A 27,544-nucleotide genomic window follows, 5' to 3' on the forward strand; every position below is an offset into this window, starting at 1 on the left:
CTGTCTCACCTTATATTGTCTGCTAACCTCACAGACAACACACAACCATTACAATTCAAGAATGACTGCACCCAATTATCACCATGCATGTTATTCTTGAATCTTGGGATGGGTTCCACCTGCCTGTCAGGACATCGTTTCAAGTTTGTTATTGTAGGCAGTAAGTGGAAATCTCCATTCACTTACTGTAAGCACATATTTCACCAAAGTCTATTCTTCTGTTCAAGGCAGGGAAGTTTGTCCACCAATTTTCATAATAATGTTTTCCATTAAGTGCATGAGAAAGCTTAGACTTGTCTACTGAACAGTTCTTGGCTGCCTTACAAAGGCTATGTGGCACTTTTTTTACATCTTCACAGGCCTTATCCAAATTTTCTGTGCTGCATATTTGTGTGTGCCAGTTCTTTTAACATAAACACAGGGCATTTCCTGCATCAAACCAAATGAAACATCTTTTAAGAATGTAGTTATGTCTTCATGGCAACTGTTACAAGCCACCCCAGGTAACTTGCTGTTCAGTATTAATAATCCCCAGATTTTATTTGTTCATAAAATGTCATTATTTTTATCATTCTACTATTCTGTATATGTCTGACAACCTTAAAGGTATTTACCATATAATTTTAATCCTTGGACTTTTTTTCATCTAGGAAAATATATTAAGTTTGGGAAATACTGCTAAAGGTGCTCTTATTCTTCCTGTTTAAAAATAATACAACACTATTTTTTATAAAAATAAATTTACCTCAGTAAGAAAGTTGATTTTAATGCAAAACAATAAAAGAATTAAAATACTTCATATAAATGAAATATTGCTAAAATATAGTATTATAAATGTATGTCATTCTATCTCAAGTCACCCTTGCACCTCAAGGACACTCCATTTTATTGTATATGTGATTATAAACAAGATATAAAAATGATTATCATGTTGAAGGAAATTGGATCAAATTTGCTGATAAGCAGTCTCTTAATGCAGGCAGATTTTTATGCAACAGTTTACCAAACTATATAAAAATGATAGAAAATAGCACTATTTTCCAAAATAAATTAAAATGTTATTTTATTAAAATTTTTTCATGCAATATTAAAGAATATCTTGGACCTAAAAAATTGTGTATATCACTGTTTTTAGATAGGCTACTTATTTCAAGACAATTATTCATTTTATTGATATATTCGCATAAATGTGTAATTTTAAACTTGTTAATGTATCATTTTTAAACTCCATTTAAACATTACATTTCTGATATTTTGTACAGAATTGTTCATTGGCAAATGAAAGTGTTACTGTTGTGAAGATTATTCTTATTTCTAATACCGATTCCATGAACTGAGCTACTGGCTGGAAAAAGAGATATATTATTTATGGCAAATTACATTCAGAAATAAGTATTTGTGAAGCAGTAGTTAGTATCCCCATTCCTAGAACAGGGCCCTGCGGGTTATTCTTGGTTTTACCACACAAATAATTCATGTTACACAATTTTGAACTTGAATCCTTGAGTTGCCCCAAAAAATGATGCTGTTTTACGTGGAATGAAAGTAACATTTCTATTTTTGTGTCACCTATGTCTGTCAACATCTGTATTGCAAATAAAGATTTGCTTTCATAACTCTGTAGACTTAGCAATAAAGATCTCACTTCTACTATTACAAATCTTCTGCCTAGAAGCCTTTTTTCACTCTGTAACTGCCTTTGCCCTTAAGTTGGTGGTGTTTCAGATACATGTGGAATGTTCAGACTGTATTTCACAGGCCATGTGCTACACAGTGATTAGTGAGAGAAACTGGAACTCAAATGATGTGGGAATCACAGTGCAGCCAGTTCACTAGAGGAGACAGCTAGCAAACAAATATAGAAATGAATTATGGAGCACAAGAGAAGAAACACTAGCAGCTCACAAAACAAAAATTATTCGATGTGAGATCAAAGCCTCTCCCCATGACATCTCCATATAAAACATTCTTGGTAAACTTGGAACGTCAAATCTAGACAAAATCTTGTGCACAGGACAAAATAACCCATGTTGTTGTTGTGGTCTTCAGTCCTGAGACTGGTTTGATGCAGCTCTCCATGCTACTCTATCCTGTCCAAGCTTTTTCATCTCCCAGTACCTACTGCAACCTACATCCTTCTGAATCTGCTTAATGTATTCATCTCTTAGTCTCCCTCTACGATTTTTACCCTCCACGCTGCCCTCCAATACTAAATTGGTGATCCCTTGATGCCTCAGAACATGTCCTACCAACCGATTCCTTCTTCTGGTCAAGTTGTGCCACAAACTTCTCTTCTCCCCAATCCTATTCAATACTTCCTCATTAGTTATGTGATCTACCCATCTAATCTTCAGCATTCTTCTGTAGCACCACATTTCGAAAGCTTCTATTCTCTTCTTGTCCAAACTATTTATCGTCCATGTTTCACTTCCATACATGGCTACACTCCATACAAATACTTTCAGAAATGACTTCCTGACACTTAAATCTATACTCGATGTTAACAAATTTCTCTTCTTCAGAAACGCTTTCCTTGTCATTGCCAGTCTACATTTTATATCCTCTCTACTTCGACCATCATCAGTTATTTTGCTCCCCAAATAGCAAAACTCCTTTACTACTTTAAGTGTCTCATTTCCTAATCTAATTCCTTCAGCATCACTCGACTTAATTAGACTACATTCCATTATCCTTGTTTACACTGTCCATTCCATTCAACTGCTCTTCCAAGTCCTTTGCTGTCTCTGAGAGAATTACAATGTCATCGGTGAACCTCAAAGTTTTTATTTCTTCTCCATGAATTTTAATACCTACTCCGAATTTTTCTTTTGTTTTGTTTACTGCTTGCTCAATATACAGATTGAACAACATCGGGGAGAGGCTACAACCCTGTCTTACTCCCTTCCCAACCACTGCTTCTCTTCCATGTCCCGCGACTCTTATAACTACCATCTGGTTTCTGTACAAATTGTAAATAGCCATTCACTCCCTGTATTTTACCCCTGCCACCTTTAGAATTTGAAAGAGAGTATTCCAGTCAACATTGTCAAAAGCTTTCTCTAAGTCTACAAATGCTAGAAACGTAGGTTTGCCTTTCCTTAATCTTTCTTCTAAGATAAGTAGTAAGGTCAGTACTGCCTCTACGGAATCCAAACTGATCTTCCCCGAGGTTGGCTTCTACTAGTTTTTCCATTCGTCTGTAAAGAATTCGTGTTAGTATTTTGCAGCTGTGACATATTAAACTGATAGTTTGGTAATTTTCACATCTGTCAACACCTGCTTTCTTTGGGATTGGAATTATTATATTCTTCTTGAAGTCTGAGGATATTTCGCCTGTTTCATACATCTTGCTCACCAAATGGTAGAGTTTTGTCAGGACTGGCTCTCCCAAGACCGTCAGTAGTTCCAATGGAATGTTGTCTACTCCGGGGGCCTTGTTTCGACTCAGGTCTTTCAGTGCTCTGTCAAACTCTTCACGCAGTATCATATCTCCCATTTCATCTTCATCTACATCCTCTTCCATTTCCATAATATTGTGCTCAAGTACATCGCCCTTGTATAGACCCTCTATATACTCCTTCCACCTTTCTGCTTTCCCTTCTTTGCTTAGAACTGGGTTTCCATCTGAGCTCTTGATATTCATACAAGTCGTTCTCATATCTCCAAAGGTCTCTTTAATTTTCCTGTAGGCAGTATCTATCTTACCCCTAGTGAGATAGGCCTCTACATCCTTACATTTGTCCTCTAGCCATCCCTGCTTAGCCATTTTGCACTTCCTGTCGATCTCATTTTTGAGACGTTTGTATTCCTTTTTGCCTGCTTCATTTACTCCATTTTTATATTTTCTCCTTTCATCAATTAAATTCAATATTTCTTCTGCTACCCAAGGATTTCTATTAGCCCTCGTCTTTTTACCTACTTGATCCTCTGCTGCCTTCGCTACTTCATCCCTCAAAGCTACCCATTCTTCTTCTACTGTATTTCTTTCCCCCATTCCTGTCAAAGCAGCTTGTAATTGGTTGGCATACATCTTCATTACATCATAGTGCCAGGTGTTGCATCCACCAGTGCAGATATGGAAACAGTCTCTGACAGTATGACACAATGATGACTATGCTGACCAATCACAAGCCATCTGTGGACTTAAATGGTCACAAAAACTGCAGAAATGACAGTCAGTTGTGAGCACTTGTTCCTCCAAAACTGTGCTGTAGCCAAGAATTTAGTGTTCACATGAGTAGTATGTAAGAAAAAGCCACTGGCTGTTATACACTTATGACATGAATATAGATTAGTTTAGATTTACTTTCATTTCAACTGATCTGTAGTGAGGAGGCCTTCCAGGATGTACAACATGTCAGAAAAAACAATAATATATGACAAATATTTACAACTGAAACAAATACCATAAGCTAATGTACCTTCCACAGGTCTCAAGTGGAATAATTGTTTCACAAACAAAATATCAATGGAGTAGAAGCAGCTGGCCATCAATAAATCCTTTAGGCTTCTCTTAAACTGAATTTCGTTGGTTGTTAAGCACTTTATGGCTGCTGGCAAGTTATTGATAATGTGCATTCCTGAATAACGAACACCTTTTTATACAAGAGTAAGTGACTTTAAATCCTTGTGAAGATTATTCCTATTTCCAGTACTGATTCCATGAACTTAGCTGTTGGTTTGTTAAAGTGATATATTTTTAATGACAAATTTCATTAAGGAATAAATATATTGGGAAGCAGTAACTCTTAATGCACGTTTTTGTGCAAGGGCCTAGTGTCCTGATGATATTTTTTTTACTAGTATCCTTGTATCTTATCATCACTTCAATTAAAAATCAGTATTCATTCCTAGAACTTTTATGTTTGTTCCAGAATATGTGGCAGTACTATCTAAAGTTAACTTAAGTGTTCTTTGAAAGATCCTTTCCCTTTCTGTCAAGTTCATTTCTTTATTTTACATGTCCAGGACATGAAATTATTACAGTTCTGTTGAGCATTGATAACATACAAAGATTAATTTCATAGAAATTTCAGAAATAATTCAGTAAAGACAGGAAGTAACAACAATAAAATTACAAAGATTTATATTCAACAAGAATTTATTAAATACAAACAGCAAGACAAACAAACAAAAAAATGAATAAACAAACAGCAAGATAATTCTCTTCATATTCTGTGGAGAGCACAGTATTTGAAAGTTTTAACTGCTGTTTTGTTAGCTGCAGAAAAATCATCAATAGTACAGGCATCTGGCAGGTTCCTGCAGACTAGCAGATGTTACTGTGTTGTGCACAACTTCGTACACAATGGTAAGAAAAGGTGGGCTACAGAGTGGTGTGGCAATTGTTGTTATAGGAAAGCGAGACAGGAGCAGAAGTGATTAGTGAACAATTGTACACAGTAAACAGTAAATTTACTTAATTTGTATTTCACCAAGCATACAAAGACTCATAATAAATAATGGAGCAAGAAAAGAAATCCAGCTATCACAATGTCAATGAGGATGAGGCTCTCTGAACTAAAGCATGAATGTTGGTGTCAAAGTCACAACTAGATGGCATCTGCATAGTGTCACATAGTGCAGAGGCTCTAAGTGAGTGGACTGGCTGTCTGCCACTGGCCATCCCATATTGCAGCGGAAGGGGGCGCTCATAGCCCCGTCACTGGAGGCATGGCTCAGGCAAGTTCCCATCTTTCCATCATCCCCTTCAATATATTCTCTCTTCCCGTTACCCACCTGGCCTCAACCTCCGCTAATTTCAAGTTGCCACCCTTCGTACATCACTTGTCACTCAACAAAATCTTTGCCTCTATACTTCCGCCACGACTGACATCTCTGCCCAAACTCTTTGCCTTACATATGTCTGCTTGTGTTTGTACATGTGCGGATGGATATGTGTGTGTGTGTGTGTGTGTGCAAGTGTATACCTGTCCCATTTTCCCCCTAAGGTAAGTCTTTCTGCTCCTGGGATTGGAATGACTCCTTACCCTCTCCCTTAAAACCCACATCCATTCATCTTTCCCTCTCCTTCCCTCTTTCCTGATGAAGCAACCGTGGGTTGCAAAAGCTTGATACTTGTGTGTGTGTTTGTGTGTTTTTTATTTTTTGTTATGTCTATCTACCAGTGCTTTCCCGTTTGGTAAGTCACAGCATGTTTTTTAAATATATTTTTCCCATGTGGAAGCTCATTTTAGGTTGACATGGCCTAATAGCCATAACATCTTCACTTGATAATGGCCTAAGGCCGAAATTGCAATCGTGAAATAAAAAAGTGTTACAGTCACTGGCATAAATATGTTGTCTTTTATAAAGTTCTACATGACTGTAAATCCCAGATATAAAAAGAACAGCTTGGGAGCTGAATGCTTGGGCATCCATATCCTAGACACTAGCACTGGAACAGAGTTGGCATCTGAACTAGTCCTACATGTTCTATTGGGGACAAATCTGGGGATCTTGCTGGCCATATGAGAACCCTATACCATCTCACAGACAATTCTACACAACATTTCATGTGTGGATGAGCAATGTCCTGTTGAAAAATGGCACAAAAATAGTGTCACATGTGTGGTAACACATGAAGATGCAAGATGTCTGTGACGTTCCGTTGTGCCATTAGAATATCTGCACTCATAACCAGCCAAGATGTGAATTCAAATCCTGTGGCTCCCTACATCATGAATTCAGGAAAAACACCACTTGGCCACCCCAATGCATGGGAAGAATGAAACATCTCCCAGGGTTACTGACATTTAATAGGATTTCATGGTACATTTGAGTTCCCACCTGCCCAGCAGTCCGTGCCAGCACTGCTCAGTCTCTCCAGTGTGTCAGAGGGTGCATGTATTTGCTTGTCAGTAAGCTCAGTGCCTCAACGAGTCATGAAGCCATCTGCTGGCACAGCAAAAGCCAGTCTGGAGTATCCAAAGAAAGCAGCCACATCAACATTGTGCCAGCACCAGTCCTCCATGGGCAGTGGCAGGCAAGAATTGAATCAGTGCCAGGGTCATGATGGTGCACAGTCTGACCTTGCTTATGTTTCATTATTTCTAGCCCAGGGGTTGGTTGCAGACATCTACTGAAGGAGCAGCAGAGGGGGTGGAGTCTGGTATATCATGAAGAAGTAGCAACAACCTGAAACCATCTCCAGGATTCATCAGCAGCAGCAGTTGACAAGATCTTGCGTGCGGAACTGGGCAATGCAGGACATTCTGCTGGGCCTTATTTACCTCCAGCAGTCAGTTGCTGAGGGAGTTAGTCTCTGAGCACCACTGCCTGGTTGGACAGCAGAAGGCTGGCTGTGCAGATCTGCAGCAGAGGTCAGATGGAGTCAGGATATGTGGGTGAAAGTAGACAGATCTTGTATAAGCCAAACAGTCTACTGGAGTCAGAGAGACAGTGTGGTGAAAGCAAAGCAATTGGACTGCAAGCAGTCAGCACAAGGTGTGGCCTGCTTTAACACTAGACATCACTGGGCTGCAGCAGCAATTATTAGTGTTTACCTCTAAATGTCCAGAAGAAACAGCAGATTTAAACCAGGATGGGACTGTGGAAGGAAGTTTTCATTATGATGATAGCCAAGCCTGGCATCAGAGTGATTCTTGATGTTGGTACTTATAATCGTATTGTGCAAGCATCAGTGTGTGGCCAAGATCTGAACTGTCAATACAGAGTGGGGCTGTTGTGCCCACATTGGTAGAACAGTGGCTTATATGATTGTGGCTAAAATGAAAGGCATGCCTAGACTCTGGTGTGCTCAGATTGTATTATATTTGTACCTGATTTGATAAGGTATGGTGTGGCTGTGTGGTACAATTGTATTCTAGTGATAAGCTTTAATGAGTCTGTTGTCAGTCCATGTATCTTCATAGTCAGTTTGTTGTGTCAGTGTAGTTTATGTTGTTCATATGTGTTGTCTGTCTGGTATGTGATTAAGGTGATGGTTGTAGTTGGCTGTTGTTATACCGTCTGGTGAGGCAGCTTTGTTGTTGCAGAGTTATTTCAGCTTCCTCTTTGTAAAGTTAGTTTCATTTGGATGGGCGGCCGAAGTGGCCGAGCGGTTAAAGGCGCTACAGTCTGGAACCGCACGACCGCTACGGTCGCAGGTTCGAATCCTGCCTCGGGCATGGATGTGTGTGATGTCCTTAGGTTAGTTGGGTTTAAGTAGTTCTAAGTTCTAGGGGACTTATGACCACAGCAGTTGAGTCCCATAGTGCTCAGAGCCAGCCATTTGGATGAAGCTATAATTCTAATGAATGATACATATCCATATACATATATCTTTGGCTAAGTTTTATGTTTTTTGGCACCTGTTTGAAGTTTTAATTATTTTGTTTCTGTGATATGAGTAAATATCTTTTATCATATTTATATTGTTATGTCAGAAGTTCACTAATGTGGAAGATTGAGCACAAGTACTTGGCTTGTTTGTTTCTGCAAGTGCTGTGGTGTTGTGAGTTTTGTTATTAAATCAAGTTTCTTAGTTAACAGCAGATACTTACAATACCCCAATCCAAACTCCACTCCCACCAAAACCCTGCACCTCACTTTGCTTTCCTGATTGCCTCATCTTTCCTATCACAAGTCCATAGAAGAATCACTTTCATTTTAGAACAACCTTTTCCCAGTGACCCATAAAAAAGAAACTTCTAACAGCACAACAGTGAAACTCAGTATCTACTATTAGTTGTTGTTGTTATTTGGATTGAATTTTCCATGTTTGAAAAAAGTATGGAGGATTTTGTCCATCTTCACACAAAGAGAATGTCACCCATGTTTGCTAGAGATGTAAAGATTATGATTAGATCATGCCTGAAATGAATACATTAAACATGTGACTGAATATCAGTATTTGGAACTTTTAAGTCACCACATTTTATGTTTGTTATGTAATGTCTACTGTGTGAAGATAGAACCACATAGTTTCATGCCAAAATATTTTGTGATAATTTCTTTAGTGACACACATTTTCTTATTATTTTCAGAATAGTACCAGCAGAGTCAGATGATGTATATCCCAAACAGGGTCAAAAAAGATTAGCACTTATTTTCAATCATGAAGAGTTCCTGCAACCATCCAACAGAGAAAGAAGTGGTACACAAGTTGATAGGCAAAGTCTTCAGGAATGCTTCAAGAAATACAACTTTGTTATAGAACCTTTGAAAGATAACATGAAAAAAGCTGAAATTCAAGAAAAATTAAAAGAGGGTAAGTGTATTAGATTAATTATACTTAAAGAATAGCATTTAAATTTAATGTTCTCTGCAGGAAACTGATCACAATGAGTAGCAGTTTCAGTCAGTCATCTTCAGAACACACATAAAAATTTAAAAAATTAAAATTACTCTATAACCTCAATGCAACACATGCAATACAACTAGAGAAAACCAAATGTTTCTGAACTAGACCAAATCTGTTAACCTATATTGCAACCATAAGACATCATTAACATTAGTATTAATTTTGCTGCATCATCTAAAATAGCATAGATGGTTTCAGACACATAGCTGAAGGACCTTGGTAAACTGCAGTGACTTGAACTGGCATCCACAATCAACTGTAATGGTTTGAGGAATTCCAATCCTCAAAAACTGCTAACCATACACCAGTTGGGTGGTGAACATTGAATATATGTATGGGTAATTTGTCAACAAGAAATAATTCCCATAGAAAAACTGTGGATATGATGATTATTCAGTGTGTTCTTTTTATCATACACACACTAAGTTGTAACAAAACAAAGAAATACAAAGAATATCTAACAAAACTCATATCAATAATAAAGACTCTCTGCTACTTGTTCAGGAACAGATGTCACCACACCAGCCCCCACCCTCCCTCTTAATGTGAGTAACTCGTCAGAATAATCATTTTGATCTCTGGAGTCTCCAGGGAGGCTGCACTGTCACAAAGTGTCGTTGGCTCAGGACAGGTTGGTGGAAAAACTGACAGGCCAGTGCTGCAGAGGCTGCTCCTTGTAGAGGTAAGCAGGCTTTAGTCACTCTGTGGAGGCTTTTGTGCCTGCTGTTTTGGCCTATTTTGAAAGTGTTCCATGTTTTGAATTCATACTGTAGGGACCTGTATATGATGAGTGTAATGGTGGGCACATAGTATCATCTCCGAGCTAGGCATGTGATGCTGTAAGCAGATCTTTATGGATGAAAACCTTTCTCTCTCCATGCCTCACAGGTGGAGCTGCATGTAAACTTCTCATCCAGAGGTGAACTGCAGTCAAACTCTGTCACTGTTTCTGGAGTGGTCAGCTGGAGTGGTGCTGGTAAAATGAATTCAACTGGCACACACAACTGCTCATCATATACCAATAGGGTGTTGAACATTTCAGATCCTCATTTACTGATGTGCAGAGGCCTAACAATATCAGTGGCAAAGCATGCATCCACACTGATGTGTATCACATCAGTGCTGCATTTAGCATGTGATGTAGCTTCCCCACCATTCCATTATAGAAGGGTGGTAGCTATTGTTGCAAAGATGGTTGCAGCCATGTAGCTGAAGTACCTCATTAAACTGCAGTGACTCAAACTGGTATCCACAATCAGTTGTAATGGTTTGAGGAATTCCAAATCTCAAAAACCATGTAAGCAACAACACCTTTGTGGGTGTCTCTGTGGAGAGCTTTGGGTCACCTTTAGAATGATCCAGTACAGTAATCAGGTAGTGATGACCAGTAGAGTAAAGTAATGGCACTGCTTTGTCCACATAAGAGGGGGTGCCCTCCCCCCCCCCCCCCTCCCCAAAAAAAAATAACTATAGATTTTTTGAAAAGCTATAGATTTTCAAATTGTTTACAAAAAATCCTTGTTCCCTCCAAAACACTCTCCATTACAACTGATACATTTGTCCCACTGGTGCTTCCACATTTCAAAATGTTTTTTTAGTGATCTTTAGAAATGGTTGACAGCTTCTCCCTCAGTTTTTTCCTTGTTCTCTTCATTGTTGTCAAATCACATCCTTTCATGTCCCTTTTCGTGTGTGGAAATAGGAAAAAGTTGCATAGACCCATGTCAGGTGAGTAACGTGCGTGGGGCAGCAGAACCATGCCATTTTTAGCCAAAAACTGTCTAAGAGATGGCTGTGTGTGCTGGTGCATTGTCATGGTGGAAGAACCAGACTCCTTTCTGCCACAAATTTAGTCTTTTGTGACAAACACTGTTGTGCAATCATCTTAAAACTTCCAAATAAAAGGTCTGATTGATGGTCTGACCTGAGGGAACAAACTCTGAATCTTGCCATCATAAAACATGAAAGAAGAATGAAACGGTGCTAGCAAAAACAACCACAGCAGATGAACAGAACAGGCCAGGTTAACAGCACAGGTGCACCATACACACCTAGTGGCAGAAATGATTACTACACAAGCTCTCCTCATGCAATGCTATTCCAGTTTCTTTTGAGTACCCCCTCATATAAACATGAAAACCTTCCTTTTGGCAATGGAAAATCTGCAGCTGGTATGAAGGTATGTCAGCTGACTTTTCTGCATTACCAGTGGAGGCAGGAGCATGCTAAGCTCAGCAGTACCTCTGGATTCCTGGACACAGCAACTTGCTTGCAAATAATTTTAGTATTGCCTGGATGAGCCAAATTATGCAGTGCTCAGAAAACTATGTGCCAAGATTCTGAGGGGACTGTACTGGCATTGTTTGTCCCAGTATTTGTCACATCAGGTACTCATGGCACAATCTGAGAAAGAAATATGTTGCACCTGCAGGACCATGTGTTCACTTTGGAGTAAGTCATGTGGTACTGTGTCCTCTTGTTGCTTGGTTGCTCTATCAACACAGGGGTCTGCTTGGAGGCTGATGCTGTTTCGTGGCAAGCAGTCTGTGACAATGATGTTTCTACATGAATTTTGCCACAAATTGGTTGTAAACTAGGCTATATATTCTGCTTGTTTACAACACTGCTATGGTGAGCCATGAACCATTGCACATAGGAAAAAACAAGTTAGTGGTTTGTGGTCAGTAAAAATTACAAATTGTCTTCTTTTCACAAAGAATCAAAAATGTTTAATGGTCATGTAGATCACCAGCAATTCTTAATCAGTAGCAGTCCCTTTCTTCTGCTGTGGCATAAGGCTCTCCGAGTTGACAAACATTGCTCTCAAGATGCCTCTTACTATTACAGTACCTGCATTTTGATATAATTATTACAAAATTTTACTTTAATAATTTGATGTTGCAACACCTATTGTAATATTACCTACTAGTAACAAATTAGAAAAGGTAAAAATATTTCTGTCCAATTTAACAATATGTAGTTGTATTCATTTATATATGAGGCACCTGTGTACTTCACAAACAGAACTGATCAGTTACAACTGAACAAGCTGAATCACAACATAGGTCCCATGTGTTGTGTACCGATTTGCATTTTAATATACAAGTGTTTATTATACCATTCATTTGAAAACTGACCCTCTCTAGTTACCAAACCAATCCACTACACCAGGTCATGCCTGTTAGCATCTTAACCCTTTAACTGCTGTGGATGTGTTCATGCACACACCTTTGTACCTGTCCCTATGTGCTCTGAACATGATTACACATGCCACAAGTCCTTCTACCTGGTACTCTGAACATGTCTATGCATAGAAACATTCAGATTACCAGGCAGAAGGACTGGTGGCACATGTAAACACATTCAGAGCACACAGGGACAGTACAAAGGTGAGCACGTTAATACGTCTAGAGCAGTTAAAGGGTTAATATATCAGTAACTTTAATTATTTTTCTTGTACTTTGTTCATTGTAAGTTTTGGCCTCTTTTCACAGATATATCTGGATAATACATTTGTTGCAATGAATTTGATGCCTCATCTGTTATCATTTACTCAGTTTCCTCTTTATCAACTGTAGTGTTTTGTACAAAATTTTCTTGAATTCAAAGTCTTTGACATTGTGATGTATCAAGCAGGCTTTGCAGTAGAATGTTAATTGTAGTGTCATTCCTATTATTCATGTCGACACACTTTCTGCATTTGTCCTTGTGAATTAGTGTTATTCAAATTAGTTAATCTTTATTTGTGCTGAATGTGTTTAGCACTTATTAACTTAATACTCAGTTTCATTTTACATATTAGATTGCTATTGTTATAAATTCTGAAAAGATTGCATAATGTATTTGTTGTTTGGTACAACTTACTTAATGTCACTCTGGTAGTCAAATCCAATTACATACCCAACTGCCCTTTTAGTAGATATTTAGAATACACATTTCATTATCACTTGTATTCATTCCCCACAGGAGTGTTTCTTTTGACAGCACACTGACTCAGAATTAACTCCCACAGTTAGAAAAGAATTAAAAGCCTCTAACCTGTAAGCTTGAATGTTTTAGCAATAAATAAATACTATTTATTAGAAATAACATCCTTACATTCTGATGAGGAAGTCAAAAATATTTATAAGTTAATTCAATACTTATTGTAGTTCAGATGTTTATGTATTTGTGTGTGTTAACAGTTGCGGAGAGAGATCATTCTGATACTGACTGCCTTGCTGTGGCTGTGCTCACACATGGGAATGATAGAGGAGGTCTGGCCGCTTATGATGACTGGTACACTGAAGAAGAATTGATTGGATCTTTCACATCGAATAAATGCCTTTCACTTACAGGAAAGCCGAAATTATTTTTTATTCAGGTAATAGAGCTCTTATATTGGAAGACATATGATATATAATTCTGCAGGAAATAAAAGTGTTCAAAATAATGATGTTAAGATCACTATGACTTTGAAATGCCACTGAACTGAATTTGATTTTTGTTGGTCCCAGAAATCCCACTGTGTGTTGTTACACATAGATATGTCACAAGTCATAATTATCATTTACGTGAATATTACAACTAACTCATAACAATAAAAACAACTATTACCTTTGTAGAATCAATAAGTCATTTAAAAACTTACGGAATTTAACGAAACATTTAATTTGGTTATTTTAATTCATTATCATAAAAATTATAACAATAAAACATTTAACTTGGTTATGAAAAGGAAAGTTGCCACTTACCATATAGCGGAAATGCTGAGTTGCAGACAGGTGCAGCAAAAAGACTGTCACAAATAAAGCTTTTGGCCCATAGTCCTTTGTCAAAAATAGATCTCACACACACACACACACACACACACATGCACACACACACACACACACACACACACACATGCAACTCACCCACTCACATGACCACTGTCTGTTGAAGCCAGACTGAGAGCAGCAATGCACGATGGAAGATGCAAGCGGGTGGTGGGGTAAGGAGGAGGCTAAAGAGCGCATCATTTATGACGGCGGCCGAGTTTAGGTTCGTTCTGTGCATCTGATGTCACAAAACACAGTCAGCCAATTAACAGAGAACGACGTTGCCAGAGCTCGACTGCAGTGCAGAGCACGGACGAGTGTCTTCAGTTTTAGAAACGTTCACTCATAAATAAAGTAATTGAACAAAAGCAATGTCTTGATAGCAGACTTTCTTTTATAGAAAGTTTGGAAAAAGCATTCTTTATACCAATTGCTTCATATTCTATTAATTAATTAAACCAAACAAGCAATAAGCCTCCTAATTCAGGTGATAGCAAGGAAAGGTGTTTGTATCATTCTCACTAACCACTTTTGCGTACTAAAGAACAGTGGTAATTGTTATTTACTATTGTACTTCAACAAAACGTGAGTAATTCATAGTCATACCAACAGTGTTTGTCGGTATTTTGTGTGACATTTTAAAGTCCTCCAGGAGATGTGTTAAATGACGAGCTGCGTTAGCGTAATGGTTAAAGTGTATGACTGCTAAGCGAAAGGTTTTGAGTTAGCCGGCACGGTAACTCAGTGTGTTCGGTCAGAGGGTTAGCTGCCCTCTGTAATAAAAAACTGAGTTAATGGATCAACAACGAACGAAATTTCTAGTGGCAACTAAAGTCAACCATATGGAAAGTATACGCTATGGACTTTTACCTCTGCAAACTCTTCAAAATTTCGTGCAATGGTTCACTACATCTAATGCTGCACAATAACTGCGTTGAACATCGAAACAAAATTAAGTCATTTATGGGGGGAAGGTATCAGTCAAGAAGATGTGTAAAAATCAAATTTTTGGGCCAAATAGTTTTTATGAAATTGAATGATAAAGTGTCAAAGCAGTCAAAACACCATGTGTCTGCACAGGTGAGCAATGCAATGATGACAAAATCACGCACATCGCGCAATGCGGGGAGCACGTCTCTGTAGCAGCGAAAGGGTTAATGCGGCCATGGTGGCTTTACTTCATCAACTGCACATTCCCCCCTAAACGTAAGTTTGCGAACTATACTATGGCGCTGCTTCTCTTGGCGTGTACAACTGGCAATGCAGCAATCTCCCTCATCTTGGCGGGCTTGCGCGAACCGCCAACTATAGGGCAGGGATTTGGAGGGGGAGGAGGAGAGGGAGAGGGAGGAATAGCAGGGTAGTGGATGGCGATGGTAAAGTGCTGCTTCTGGGAGCTTTCAGGAATGAGGTGGAGAGAGGGTAGGGCAGCTAGGTGCAGTTGGCAGGTTAGACAGAGTGAGAGGGAGGGGGGGCTGGGGGGGAGGGGGGGGGTTAGTGGAAAAGGACAGAAGTAAAAAGACTGAGGGCTATGTAATGCTGGAATGAGAACTGGGAAGGGACTAGATTGGCAAGGGCAATGACTAATGAAAATTGAAGCCAGGAGGCAGGAGGGTTATGGGAACATAGGATATGTTGCAGGGAGAGTTCCCACCTGCACAATTCAGAAAAGCTGGTGTTTTTAGGAAGGATCCAGATAGTACAGGCTATGAAGCAGTCATTGAAATGAAGAATGTCATGTTGGGCAGCCTGCTCAGCAACTGGGCCACAGTTTTGTTGGTGGGCATTCATGTGGACAGATAGCTTGTTTGTTGTCATACCCCTGTAGAATGCAGGTTAACTTGAAGATCACATGGTTGGTGTCACTGGTAGCCCTGACTTTGATGGGATCAGTGATGCCTGTGACCTGACTGGAGTTGCTGGTGATGGGGGGGATGAACTGGACAGGTCTTGCATCTAGGTCTGTTACAAGGAGCCATCAGCCAAGGGGTTGAGAGCAGGGGTTGTGGGGAATGGATGAGGATATTGCATAGGTTCAATGGGCAGCAGAATGCCACTGTGAGAGGGGTGGGAAGGATAGTGGGTAGGACATTCCTCGTTTCAGGGCATGATGAGAGGTAGTCGAAACCCTGGTGGAGGATGTGATTCAGTTGCTCCAGTCCCAGGTGGTACTGAGTCAGAAGGGAAACGATCCTCTGTGACCAGACAGTGGGACTTTGGGAGATGATGGATGACTGGAGAGATAAGGTACTGGAGATTTGTTTTTCTACAAGGTTGGGAGGGTCTGTGCAGGCCTCAGTGAGACCCTTGGTATATTTTGAGAGGGACCGCTTGTCACTACAGATGCGGTGTCCATGGGTGGGTAGGTTGTATGGAACAGACTTCTTTGTGTGGAATGGGTGGCAACTGGTAGGTGGTAGGTTTTATGTGGACTGAGGTACTGATGTAGTCATCTTTGAAGTGGAGATCAACCTTGAGGAAGGTGGCTTCTTGGGTTGAGGAGGACCAGGTGAAGTGAATAGGAGAGAAGGTATTGAGGTTCTGGAGGAACGTAGTTAGGGTGGCCTCCCCCTCAATCTAGATCATGAAGATGTCATCAATTAATCTGAACCAGGTGAGGGGTATGGGATTCTGAGTATTTAGGAAGGATTGCTCTAGATGGCCCATGTATAGGTTGGCATAGGATGGTGTCATGTTGGTGCCCATAGCCATACCCTGGATTTGTTTGTTGGGCCATGTCCTACGTGAGTGACAGAAGCAAGTGACAGCGAGCAACTTCTGGATATGCAACACTCCAGCAACAAGCATCATCATCGGGCAAAAAGCTCAGGTGCCCTGCTTGCGAGCGACCAAGTCAAGCTACAAGATGGCTGCTTAGAGCCAACCAGCTGTTTCTATAAAATGGCATCCCTAAACTGTAGAATACTGTAGCTGGAGAGTAAGGCTACTGAGTTAGGTTTACTTAAGAAAATAAAGCAAAAAGGAATGCTGTACATGAAATTTACAAAGGGAGGAATCTCCATGGAGAATTTCATAAATATCATCAACTATGAAGATCACCAGATAAATTCTTCGAATACACGTGAATGAGCAGAGGAGCATTTGACTATCTCATTAATAAATTAAATATGAATATTTTTTTATATGATCAACAACTTTTAACAGCCAATAAATGTGGAGCAATGACTACTACATGACTGACTACGCTAAATACAAATATATGTTCATGGATTGATTCCGGTTAAAAGCTAGCCGTGATGCAGGAGTTGCATATACAGTTCATGATCACGTGTTATGGCCAGGTCCTGGGTTTAACTCTGGATCATTTTTGTATTTTTACTGACGCAGTTACAATTCTGTATACTAAGTTTTGTGTACACTGTTTACACTGCATTGCTAAGTATATTTTCAAGGTCTTGCCAAAGAACTTGATCTTCACACCTGTCCCAGTATATCACACACATTTAATTCCTAATGAATTACAATGAACCAAGAAATTTTACAGATATTTGATGTTGTGAACGTAATTCATCAGCAGTCAATGTTAAGGCCAAGTGTTTCAATTACTCTAAATAGTCTGTAAAAGTAAAGCTCACAAAATTTTTGAAAAGAAAGTCAAACGTTTTGTTTAATGATTTGTCGAAAGGTATGAAATAAAAAATATTAGGAAAACATTTGGTGCACTTCATTTTCTGTTCATGATTTAGAGCATCATTCAAAGGCATGTAGAATGTTTCTCTGATCTACTTATTTCTTTAACACAAATCATTTCATAAAATATTTGACTGATTTCTTTCATTTTTTAATTTCAAGTTTTATTCAAAAAGCATGATCTTAAACTGACTCTTCATTTGCCTTCCTAATGTACTTGATTCAAAGGAAGCCTTTTTGACATTTAAATACCACAACAATGTATCTTTTATGTGCAAAATAGCTAGGTCTGGAACAGATGAAATTTTTGACACTTAATTTAGAACAGCTTTTTGTGAAATATTTCAATTTTTCCTCAGCTTATTAATTAAGTTTTCATTAATTACCCTGATTAATTTCAAGCAGTTAAATATTTTCATGCCAAACTAGACCTCACGTTGGTCACTTTGATACCCCGTGTACCTGTTTCTCTCCCTTTGTTTGGCTATGAAAATTTGGACAAAACCTCATGGTGTAAGTTATAGGGAGTCTTGTTTTTGCTCTGCTCACACATTTATGAAAACATATTGAGTGTTAATCATATGATAAAATAGTCCTTCCTGCATGCTGTCATTTCCAAAATTCATCATTTTGCTATCTTGAACCTTTTATGAAATACGACGATTTTTACCACTTGCTTGCTGAAATACAGGAAGGGTTCAGACGCGCCATGAGCGACCCACCCACAGATATAACAACCAATATCTCAAGAATGAAAAGAGTTATCATTCCAGTCTCAACTTTAAATACAATTTAGATATAATGGTTACATTTCATACCCAACTATGTATGGCCTTAAATGAACTATACAAAAAGTCTACGCAGTGTGATTTTACCTCTTCAAATTCTTAAAAATTTTGTGCAGCCATGTACTCAATTTCATGCAGCACAGTAACTATGACAAATAATGAAAATAAATTCAGATCTTTATCGTTTAAAGAGATCAAGCTATAGGTTGCGGAAGAATCAAATTCTTTCACCAAATTGTTTTCTTAAAATCTGATGTTAAGTAATTCATAGCTACTGTCATAGCTTTGCCGAGAAGACACATGGCTGTTGCTCTCTGTTGCATGTGCTGCAGTGACGAGATTCAAACATGTTTGAATTCAAGCATTGCCAGTTGCAGCAGGAGGCAGTCAGTGACACAGACATCACTTACGTAGGACACATCCGTAACTACAAATACGGTCGTGTTTTGTCGCCTGAAGCTGCTGCGCGCTGTCACTCGCTTCTGTCGCTCACATAGGACATGGTCTAGGTAGTGCCTTCAAAGGAGAAGTATTTGTGGATGAGGATATTGTTGGTTGTGGCAGCTAGGAATAAGATTGTTGGTCGGGAATGTGTTGGGCATTGGGAAAGTAAATGTTCAATAGCAGTTAGGCCATGGGCATTAAGGATGTTAGTGTAAAGGGAGGTGGCATCAATACTGATGAGCAGTGCACCATGTGGTAAAGGAACAGGAACTGTGGAGAGTTGGTGGAGGAAATGGTTGGTATCATTTATATAGGAAGGTAGGTTGCAGGCAATAGGCTGAAGTTGTTGATCTACAAGAGCAGAGATTCTCTCAGTGCGGCCACAGTAATCGGCCACAATGGTGCATCCTGGGTGGTTGGGTTTATGGACTTTAGGAAGCATGTAGAACGTAGGAGTGCGGGGAGTGGTAGGGGTGAGGAGGGAGATGGACTCTGGGCAGCGGTTCTGGGATGGGCCTAAGAATTTGAGAAAAGATTTGAGATCTGGCTGCCACCCTTCCTTCCACAATGACTACCATCTGTTCCAATTCCATCAGTCCTTAACCATCACTAGGAACAAGAAACAAGAGTAGTAGTAGTAAACTGGTAGTTCCAGTCATTACTCATTACTGGAGCACTTAGAGTAGCACAGACCAATATACTTGGAACAGGCCAATCAAGGTGGTCCCACAGAGTCTCAATTGGGCTTAAATCAGAGGAGTGTGGTGACCAGCGGAGTATAGAAAACTTATTCCAGTGCTCTTCAAACTATGTATGTACACTGCGAGCTGTGTGACACATTGAATTGCTCTGCTGGTAGGTGCCATCATGCTGAAGAAAAACAAACTGCATGTGGAGGTAGATATGGTCCACAAGGGTAGATGCAAACTTGTGTTGATCCATTGTGCCTTCCAGAATGATGAGCTCATGAAGCGAATGCCACAAAAACATTCCTCAGACCATTGAGCACCCTCCCCCAGCTTACACCTCTCTGATGGTCCATCACTCATGAAACGTGATTCATCTGGAAAGGCCACAAGTCACCACTCAGTGGATGTCCAGTTGTCGTATAGGTGTGCAAATTCCAACCTTTGTTGCTGATGAACAGCTGTCAGTACTGGTGCATGAAACAGGTGCCTCCAGCAGAGGCCCATTCTCAGCAATGTTCACTGAATGGTCATTGAGGGGACTTTGTAGGTAATCCCTTGGTTTATCTGGTCAGTCAGTTGCTCAACAGCTGCAAGTATATTTGCCAGTCCCCATCAACACAGCTGTAATTCAGCCCTGTCATCTATGGCCCTTGGTGCACCATAGCTGCCTTGGCACCAGTTTTGGATAGCACCATTTTACCATTTAACTGTTGTAGCCATGGTAGCACTTGAACAGATTACAAAGTTAGCGATTTCAGAAATGATTCCACTCTTGGTCTGAAAGTAAATGATGCTCCATTTCAACATTACGACAACAGCTGCACTGTTTCCACTTCACCGTGAAATGCTTTATATACCCTCCATTGCTGGTGCTACCAAGTGGCATACGTGAGTGGTTATTGGAATTTGACATTGAACATAGGCAGTTGTGACATTAATGTGACTTGACCATGCATATTAATGACTTTCCAGGAAATATCATGGATGGAAACAAAATTGTGTTTGGTGAAAACAACAATATAATAATCATGGATAAGATATGAGAGCTAATGCTGTATGAAGCTGATTACATGCTAAAATATGTACACAAATACTCAAAGGAGAATAAAGCAACACTTAAAATAAAAAAGAGAAACAGTGTGACTTTCTACATGAACAAAAATAATAACAATATTAAATTAAATTTAAATAGTGACTCAGTAAGTTGCATTAAGTAACAGAAAATTTTTGGGAATAGCTATAGACAACCTACTGAAGGAGTGAAAACATACAATATAGATAGTAAAAAGCATTCCGCCTCATGCTATGCTCTAAGGATAATAGGATTAGTGTGTAGTAGTAACTGCCTTAAAGTAACTCACTGTGCATATGTTCAGTCAGTCATTAGATATGCTATGTTTCTGGGCTTAATATAAAGTAATAAATAATAGAAGCAGAGGAGCAGAAAAGAAAGAGAAGTGGCTTTTTTATAGTCACTACTTTTCTAGTACTATAAAAATAAAAGTAAAAGAATAATCTAGAAGTTACCTGCATAATTGACCAAGTGAACAGATTAGCACTTATCACTGAGACCAGCACAGAACCTTTGGTTATTAAAGTTCAAGTTCAGAATTTATTTGAGAACTGATGAAGGCTTATATAACCATTACATCTAGAACTTAATTGAAGTATTTTGTACATACAATTAAATACTGGTCGAATATCAATACGTTTGGATCAAAGGAGACTACTCACCAAAACGCAGAAGTGTTGAGTTGTCCACAGGTGCACACAAAAAGAAAGAAAACTTAAAAGCTTCCCCACACACACATGCAACTCTGTCCCTACATAGCACCAGCTGAATGCATAATGCCAGTGCTGAATTTTGGCTGGTGAACTAGGTTGGTGTGGAGTTTGTATCAGGTGGGGTGTATAGAATGAGAGAGAAGCAGGAGGTAGGGACAAGAATTGGTGTGAGTGGCTTGTGGCTCAGAGGGAGGCGGCTGGAGGGAGCGGTGGCTGGTGCGTGGTTGTCAGAGCCATCGGGGAGCTGTGCTGACTGAAGGTGATGTGGGGACATGAATTGGGAGAGGGTGACAGGACAGGAAAAGGGAAAATTGTTGGGTGGAGAGTGTGGTGACAGTGGATCATCAGGAATTGAGACAAGAATGATTATGGAAGCAAAGAATGTGTTGCAAGGATAACACCCAACTGTATTGTTTAGAGAAGCTAGTAATGGTGGGAAGGAACCAGATGGCCCTGGTTGTGCCAGCAGGTGGTCAACTTTGTTCTTGACAAAAGTTTGGCAGTGACCACTCATCCTGGTTGGTGGCACACTGACATAAAAAGCTGCGCAGTGTTTGCAGCTGAGTTTATCTTTTACGTGGATGCTTTCACACATGGCCCAGCCTCTGATGGGGTAGGATAAGTCTGTGAGAGGACTGGAGTAGGAAGCACTGGCTGGGTGGATTGGACAGATCTTGCACATTGGTCTTCTGCAGGCATATGATTCCTGTGGCAAGGGCTTGGGAGTGGGAGTGCCATAGGAATGGACTACCATGTTGTGTAGGTTGGGTGAGTGATAGAATACTGCTCTAGAAAGAGTGGAAAGGATAGTGGGTAGAACATCCTGCATTACATGGCGTGATGAGAGATAATCAAAGGCTTGATGAAGAATATGATTCAGTTGTTCTAGTTCTGGGAGATACTGAGTGATGATGGGGCACTCCCTGTAGCTGGTTCTTGGGGTGGTGGGATGATTGCGGGTGTGTGAGGATATGGCATGGGAAATCTTTTTACAGGCTAGGTTTGGTGGATAGTGCCTGTCTGTAAAGGCCTTCATGAGACCTTCAGTATACTGGGCAAGGAAGTTCTTATCTCTGCGGATACATTTTCCACAGGTGGCAAGCTGTATGGGAGGGATTTTTTGGTGTGGAAGGAATGGCAGCTGTCAAAATTCAGGTACTGTTGCTGGTTAGTGGGTTTTATGTGGACAGAGGTGTGGATGGAGCTGTCAGAGAGGTGGAGATCAGTGTCTAGGAAGATGGCACATTGTCTTGAGGATGACCACATGAAGTAAATGGAAGAAAAGGTGTTGAGGTTATGAAAGAATGAGGATAGGGAGGTTTCCTCTAGGTGGCCTGTAAACAGTTTGGCATAGGAGGGTGCCATCTGGGTGCCCATTGCTGTGCCATGGATTTGTTCATATACATTCCCTTCAAATAAAAAGTAGTTGTGTGTCAGGACATAGTTAGTAAGGTGTGTAAAGAGTGAGGTATGGGGTTTGGAGACTGAAGGACATTGGGAGATGTAGTATTCAATAAGGCAAGGCCATGGGCATGAGGGATGTTGGTGTATTGGGAGGTGGCATCTGCTATGGTGCCCAAGGGCACCAGCCACAACACGCACAACAGCTGTAACGTGCAAGTCATGGAAAGGAATGCTCATGCAGTCTGTAGCAGCCATGTGGGATTTTCAAGTATACCCCCAGATTGCTAGGAGGTGCATGAGGAGCTGTGGACCACCACGTACCTTGCCAGGTAACAGCAAGAGATCACTAACAATATTAGAAGACCACATCTACATCCAGTCATGAGTTACTAGGTGGTAACATGCCTCTTCCTGGAGAATAGCTATTTAAGGAATCCTAGGGACCACTACAGACAGTTACTGTCAATGAGACGTAGATGATTCATTCGCCAGCTGTTTGCAGTCCTTCAATTAAGCTCTAGTTGATGTGTCATTGGTGAAAACGGTGTAACACCAAAAAGCAGGCTTCTGCATTGGAAAACAGCTCTTTGAATGTTGGTCATTTCAGTTCTTAGTTCTGGCTCCAGGGAGTTATTAGTTGGAGCCAAATCCACAGAACTGTATTTGGTTGGAACCACACAAGAGGCAGAGTTAATTTGTAATTATAAATTGTGATGAACAGAGTTTTTTTATTATTTGATTAAGGGCAATAAAGTAGCCATTGCACTCTTTCTGGGACTCTCTTTCAATTCAGGATAATGGACAGATTTTGTAACATCGACACCAAAAAATTCCACACATACAGTCTGGCCACCCTTGGACAATATATTGTCAGTGATGAGAACTTCCTTGCCCAGTACGCTGAATGTCTCATGAAGGGTTTCACAGACAGGCATTACCCCCTAAACCTAGTCTGTTTCTGTGCCATATCCTGCGCACCTGTCATCCTCCCACCACTCCCCAGAATCAGCTATAAAGGAGAGCTCCCTCTTTGCTCAATATTACCGTGGTGTGGAACAAATAAACCATATCTTCATCAGGACTTTGGTTTTCTCTCATCATACCCACCCAACATACACAACATTGTAATCCATTCTTATGCCACTCCCACTCCCAAACCTTGGCACAGGGATCATATCCCTGTGAAAAACCAAGGTTCAAGACCTGTCATATCCACCCATCCAGCACTTCCTCTCATAGGCTTATCCTACTCCACGAGAGACTGGGCCATAAGTGAAAGCAGCCATGTCAAATATAAACTCAGCTGCAAACACTGCACAGCTTTTTATGTCAGTATGACTACCAACCAGCTGTCCACCAGGATGAATGCTCACTGACAAGCTGTTGTCAAGAACAAAGTTGACCTCCCAGTGGCACAACTTGCAGCTGAGTATAACATGCTCATTTCCAATGGCTGCTTCACATCCTGGGCTATCCTCCATCACCAGCTTCTCTGAACTATGTAGATGGAAATTATCCTCACAACACAACCTTTGCTTCCAGATTTTCCTGGACTCATATCCCTGCACCACCTTCATAATGCACTGCTCCCCACTGGCTCTGACAACGCACATCACATGCCTAGCCTGTGTATCTGCCACCACTTCCACCTCCAGTCCTAGCTGGGAAACTGGCTGCCTCCCTCTGAGACACTAGACACCAACCTCTGACCCCTCTCCCCGCCTCCCATCTCTATCTTCCCTTAACCACCCCGCCCAACACAACCCTCACTCCAAACTAGTCCACCTGGCAAAACACACACACCCAACCAGTCCCATGTAGGGGCACAGATGTGTGTATGTGTGCACATGTGGGTGCGTACACACATGTGCATGTGCATGTGCATGTATGTGTGTGAGCACATGTAATTGCGTATGGGGGGGGGGGGGGGGCGGTGCATGTGTGGGTGGGTGTGAGGGTGGTTAGGTGGATGGGTGGGTTGGTGGATGGGGGACTGGGTTGGCAGGTGGGTGGGTGTGGGTGTTTCCTGTGTATATCTATACTCTAGCTCAAAAAAAGATTTCACCGAAAGTTAGCCTATTTTCTTTCTTTTTTGTGTATGCCCATTGACAACTCAACAATTGAAGGATTTTGTGTTATTGTAATTCTGTTTTTATGTTTACTGATATTTAATTTATTTTCATTAATTTTTCATCTCCATTTATGTACTTTTTGATAAGTATACTAGTACTGTTGCAAAAAAGCTGAAAAAGAATATTAATCTGTAAATATACTACCCCATCATGTTATGTAAGATGTATGGAATATTCTGCTGCCATCAGTTTTTCCTAGAAGGTACTCACTACATGCAGTGTCAGGCCTAGAAATGGATTATTTATTATAATTATCTTACCTCTCATGACACTAAAGGAGATATACACTCCTGGAAATTGAAATAAGAACACCGTGAATTCATTGTCCCAGGAAGGGGAAACTTTATTGACACATTCCTGGGGTCAGATACATCACATGATCACACTGACAGAACCACAGGCACATAGACACAGGCAACAGAGCATGCACAATGTCGGCACTAGTACAGTGTATATCCACCTTTCGCAGCAATGCAGGCTGCTATTCTCCCATGGAGACGATCGTAGAGATGCTGGATGTAGTCCTGTGGAACGGCTTCCCATGCCATTTCCACCTGGCGCCTCAGTTGGACCAGCGTTCGTGCTGGACGTGCAGACCGCGTGAGACGACACTTCATCCAGTCCCAAACATGCTCAATGGGGGACAGATCCAGAGATCTTGCTGGCCAGGGTAGTTGACTTACACCTTCTAGAGCACATTGGGTGGCACGGGATACATGCGGAGGTGCATTGTCCTGTTGGAACAGCAAGTTCCCTTGCCGGTCTAGGAATAGTAGAACGATGGGTTCGATGACGGTTTGGATGTACCGTGCACTATTCAGTGTCCCCTCGGTGTACGGCCAGTGTAGGAGATCGCTCCCCACACCATGATGCCGGGTGTTGGCCCTGTGTGCCTCGGTCGTATGCAGTCCTGATTGTGGCGCTCACCTGCATGGCGCCAAACACGCATACGACCATCATTGGCACCAAGGCAGAAGCGACTCTCATCGCTGAAGACGACAAGTCTCCATTCGTCCCTCCATTCACGCCTGTCGCGACACCACTGGAGGCGGGCTGCACGATGTTGGGGCGTGAGCGGAAGACGGCCTAACGGTGTGCGGGACCGTAGCCCAGCTTCATGGAGATGGTTGCGAATGGTCCTCGCCGATATCCCAGGAGCAACAGTGTCCCTAATTTGCTGGGAAGTGGCGGTGCGGTCCCCTACGGCACTGCGTAGGATCCTATGGTCTTGGCGTGCATCCGTGCGCCGCTGCGGTCCGGTCCCAGGTCGACGGGCACGTGCACCTTCCGCCGACCACTGGCGACAACATCGATGTACTGTGGAGACCTCACGCCCCACGTTTAGAGCAATTCGGCGGTACGTCCACCCGGCCTCCCGCATGCCCACTATACGCCCTCGCTCAAAGTCCGTCAACTGCACATACGGTTCACGTCCACGCTGTCGCGGCATGCTACCAGTGTTAAAGACTGCGATGGAGCTCCATATGCCACGGAAAACTGGCTGACACTGACGGTGGCGGTGCACAAATGCTGCGCAGCTAGCGCCATTCGACGGCCAACACCGTGGTTCCTGGTGTGTCCGCTGTGCCGTGCGTGTGATCATTGCTTGTACAGCCCTCTCGCAGTGTCCAGAGCAAGTATGGTGGGTCTGACACACCGGTGTCAATGTGTTCTTTTTTCCATTTCCAGGAGTGTATATCATTCAAATGTTTGTATCACACGCACTTCAGGGAAACAGAATGAGTCAAAGTAAACATTAAGAGATACAATTTGTAGAAACTTAATCTATAATCTATATTAACAATAAATTATACAGCTTAATACAATTTGTACTTACTTCAGCTAAAGGTAACTTATTACATTAGCAGGAAAGCTATTACTTTAAAGAAAACTGAAGCATCTTCAGTTAAATATTGGTTGCTTAATACTCACTTCAGTACATTAGTATTTCTCAAAGAAATTTGATACCTATAAATGTAACAACAGAGACCTTTCTCCAAATCACTTCTACTTACAGCTTTACAATTCCTTGAATCTAGTGACAAGATAATTTACAGTAAGAAAGAATGAGTTATGTTTTTAATTTAATTTTGAGCTGGTTGGGAATTTTAATTTTTTGCTTTATGTTAAATCAGAAAATGCTGAATACCTTAGTATCAGAGAACATAAAGCCACTCTGGACGCTAGATAAGGAGGTGAAGTCAATAAGAAACTTATTTTTGTTGTTTTGTGTTGTTATTCTGCATATCATGGATCAACAGAAAAAGATTTTTGTTATCAGCAACAAATACCATTAAGCAGTAAATGCACTGGGAATTGAATATCCTTAGGCACACCTGTACAAGATATATGGTTATCTATTAGGAGTGTACAATAAGTAATGCAGCAATCTTTTCTCAGGCAGTTTCAGTTGAAAATATGCAGAATTTGTTATGGGATATCGTGGAATATTCCTGCTTCAGCTCCTATGGTGTCATGAAGTTCCAGTAGGATGTGGCACTGTGCATAGCCTTCAAAATAGCATCTGTAACAGAGGTGCATTTCAAGC

General features: G+C 40.8%; 1 protein-coding gene across 1 annotated transcript in view; it reads left to right on the top strand.

Annotated features, from left to right (window-relative positions):
* The window catches only part of LOC124777505 (caspase-1-like), a 71,710-nt gene that overhangs the window by 23,231 nt on the left and 20,935 nt on the right, over positions 1-27,544 (top strand). The window contains exons 3-4 of the mRNA XM_047252948.1: positions 8,988-9,211; positions 13,489-13,667. Coding sequence (XP_047108904.1) covers positions 8,988-9,211; positions 13,489-13,667 — 403 coding nt within the window. The remainder of the gene's footprint in view (positions 1-8,987; positions 9,212-13,488; positions 13,668-27,544) is intronic.

This window comes from Schistocerca piceifrons, chromosome 2, assembly GCF_021461385.2.
Source record: "Schistocerca piceifrons isolate TAMUIC-IGC-003096 chromosome 2, iqSchPice1.1, whole genome shotgun sequence".
NCBI lineage: Eukaryota > Metazoa > Arthropoda > Insecta > Orthoptera > Acrididae > Schistocerca > Schistocerca piceifrons.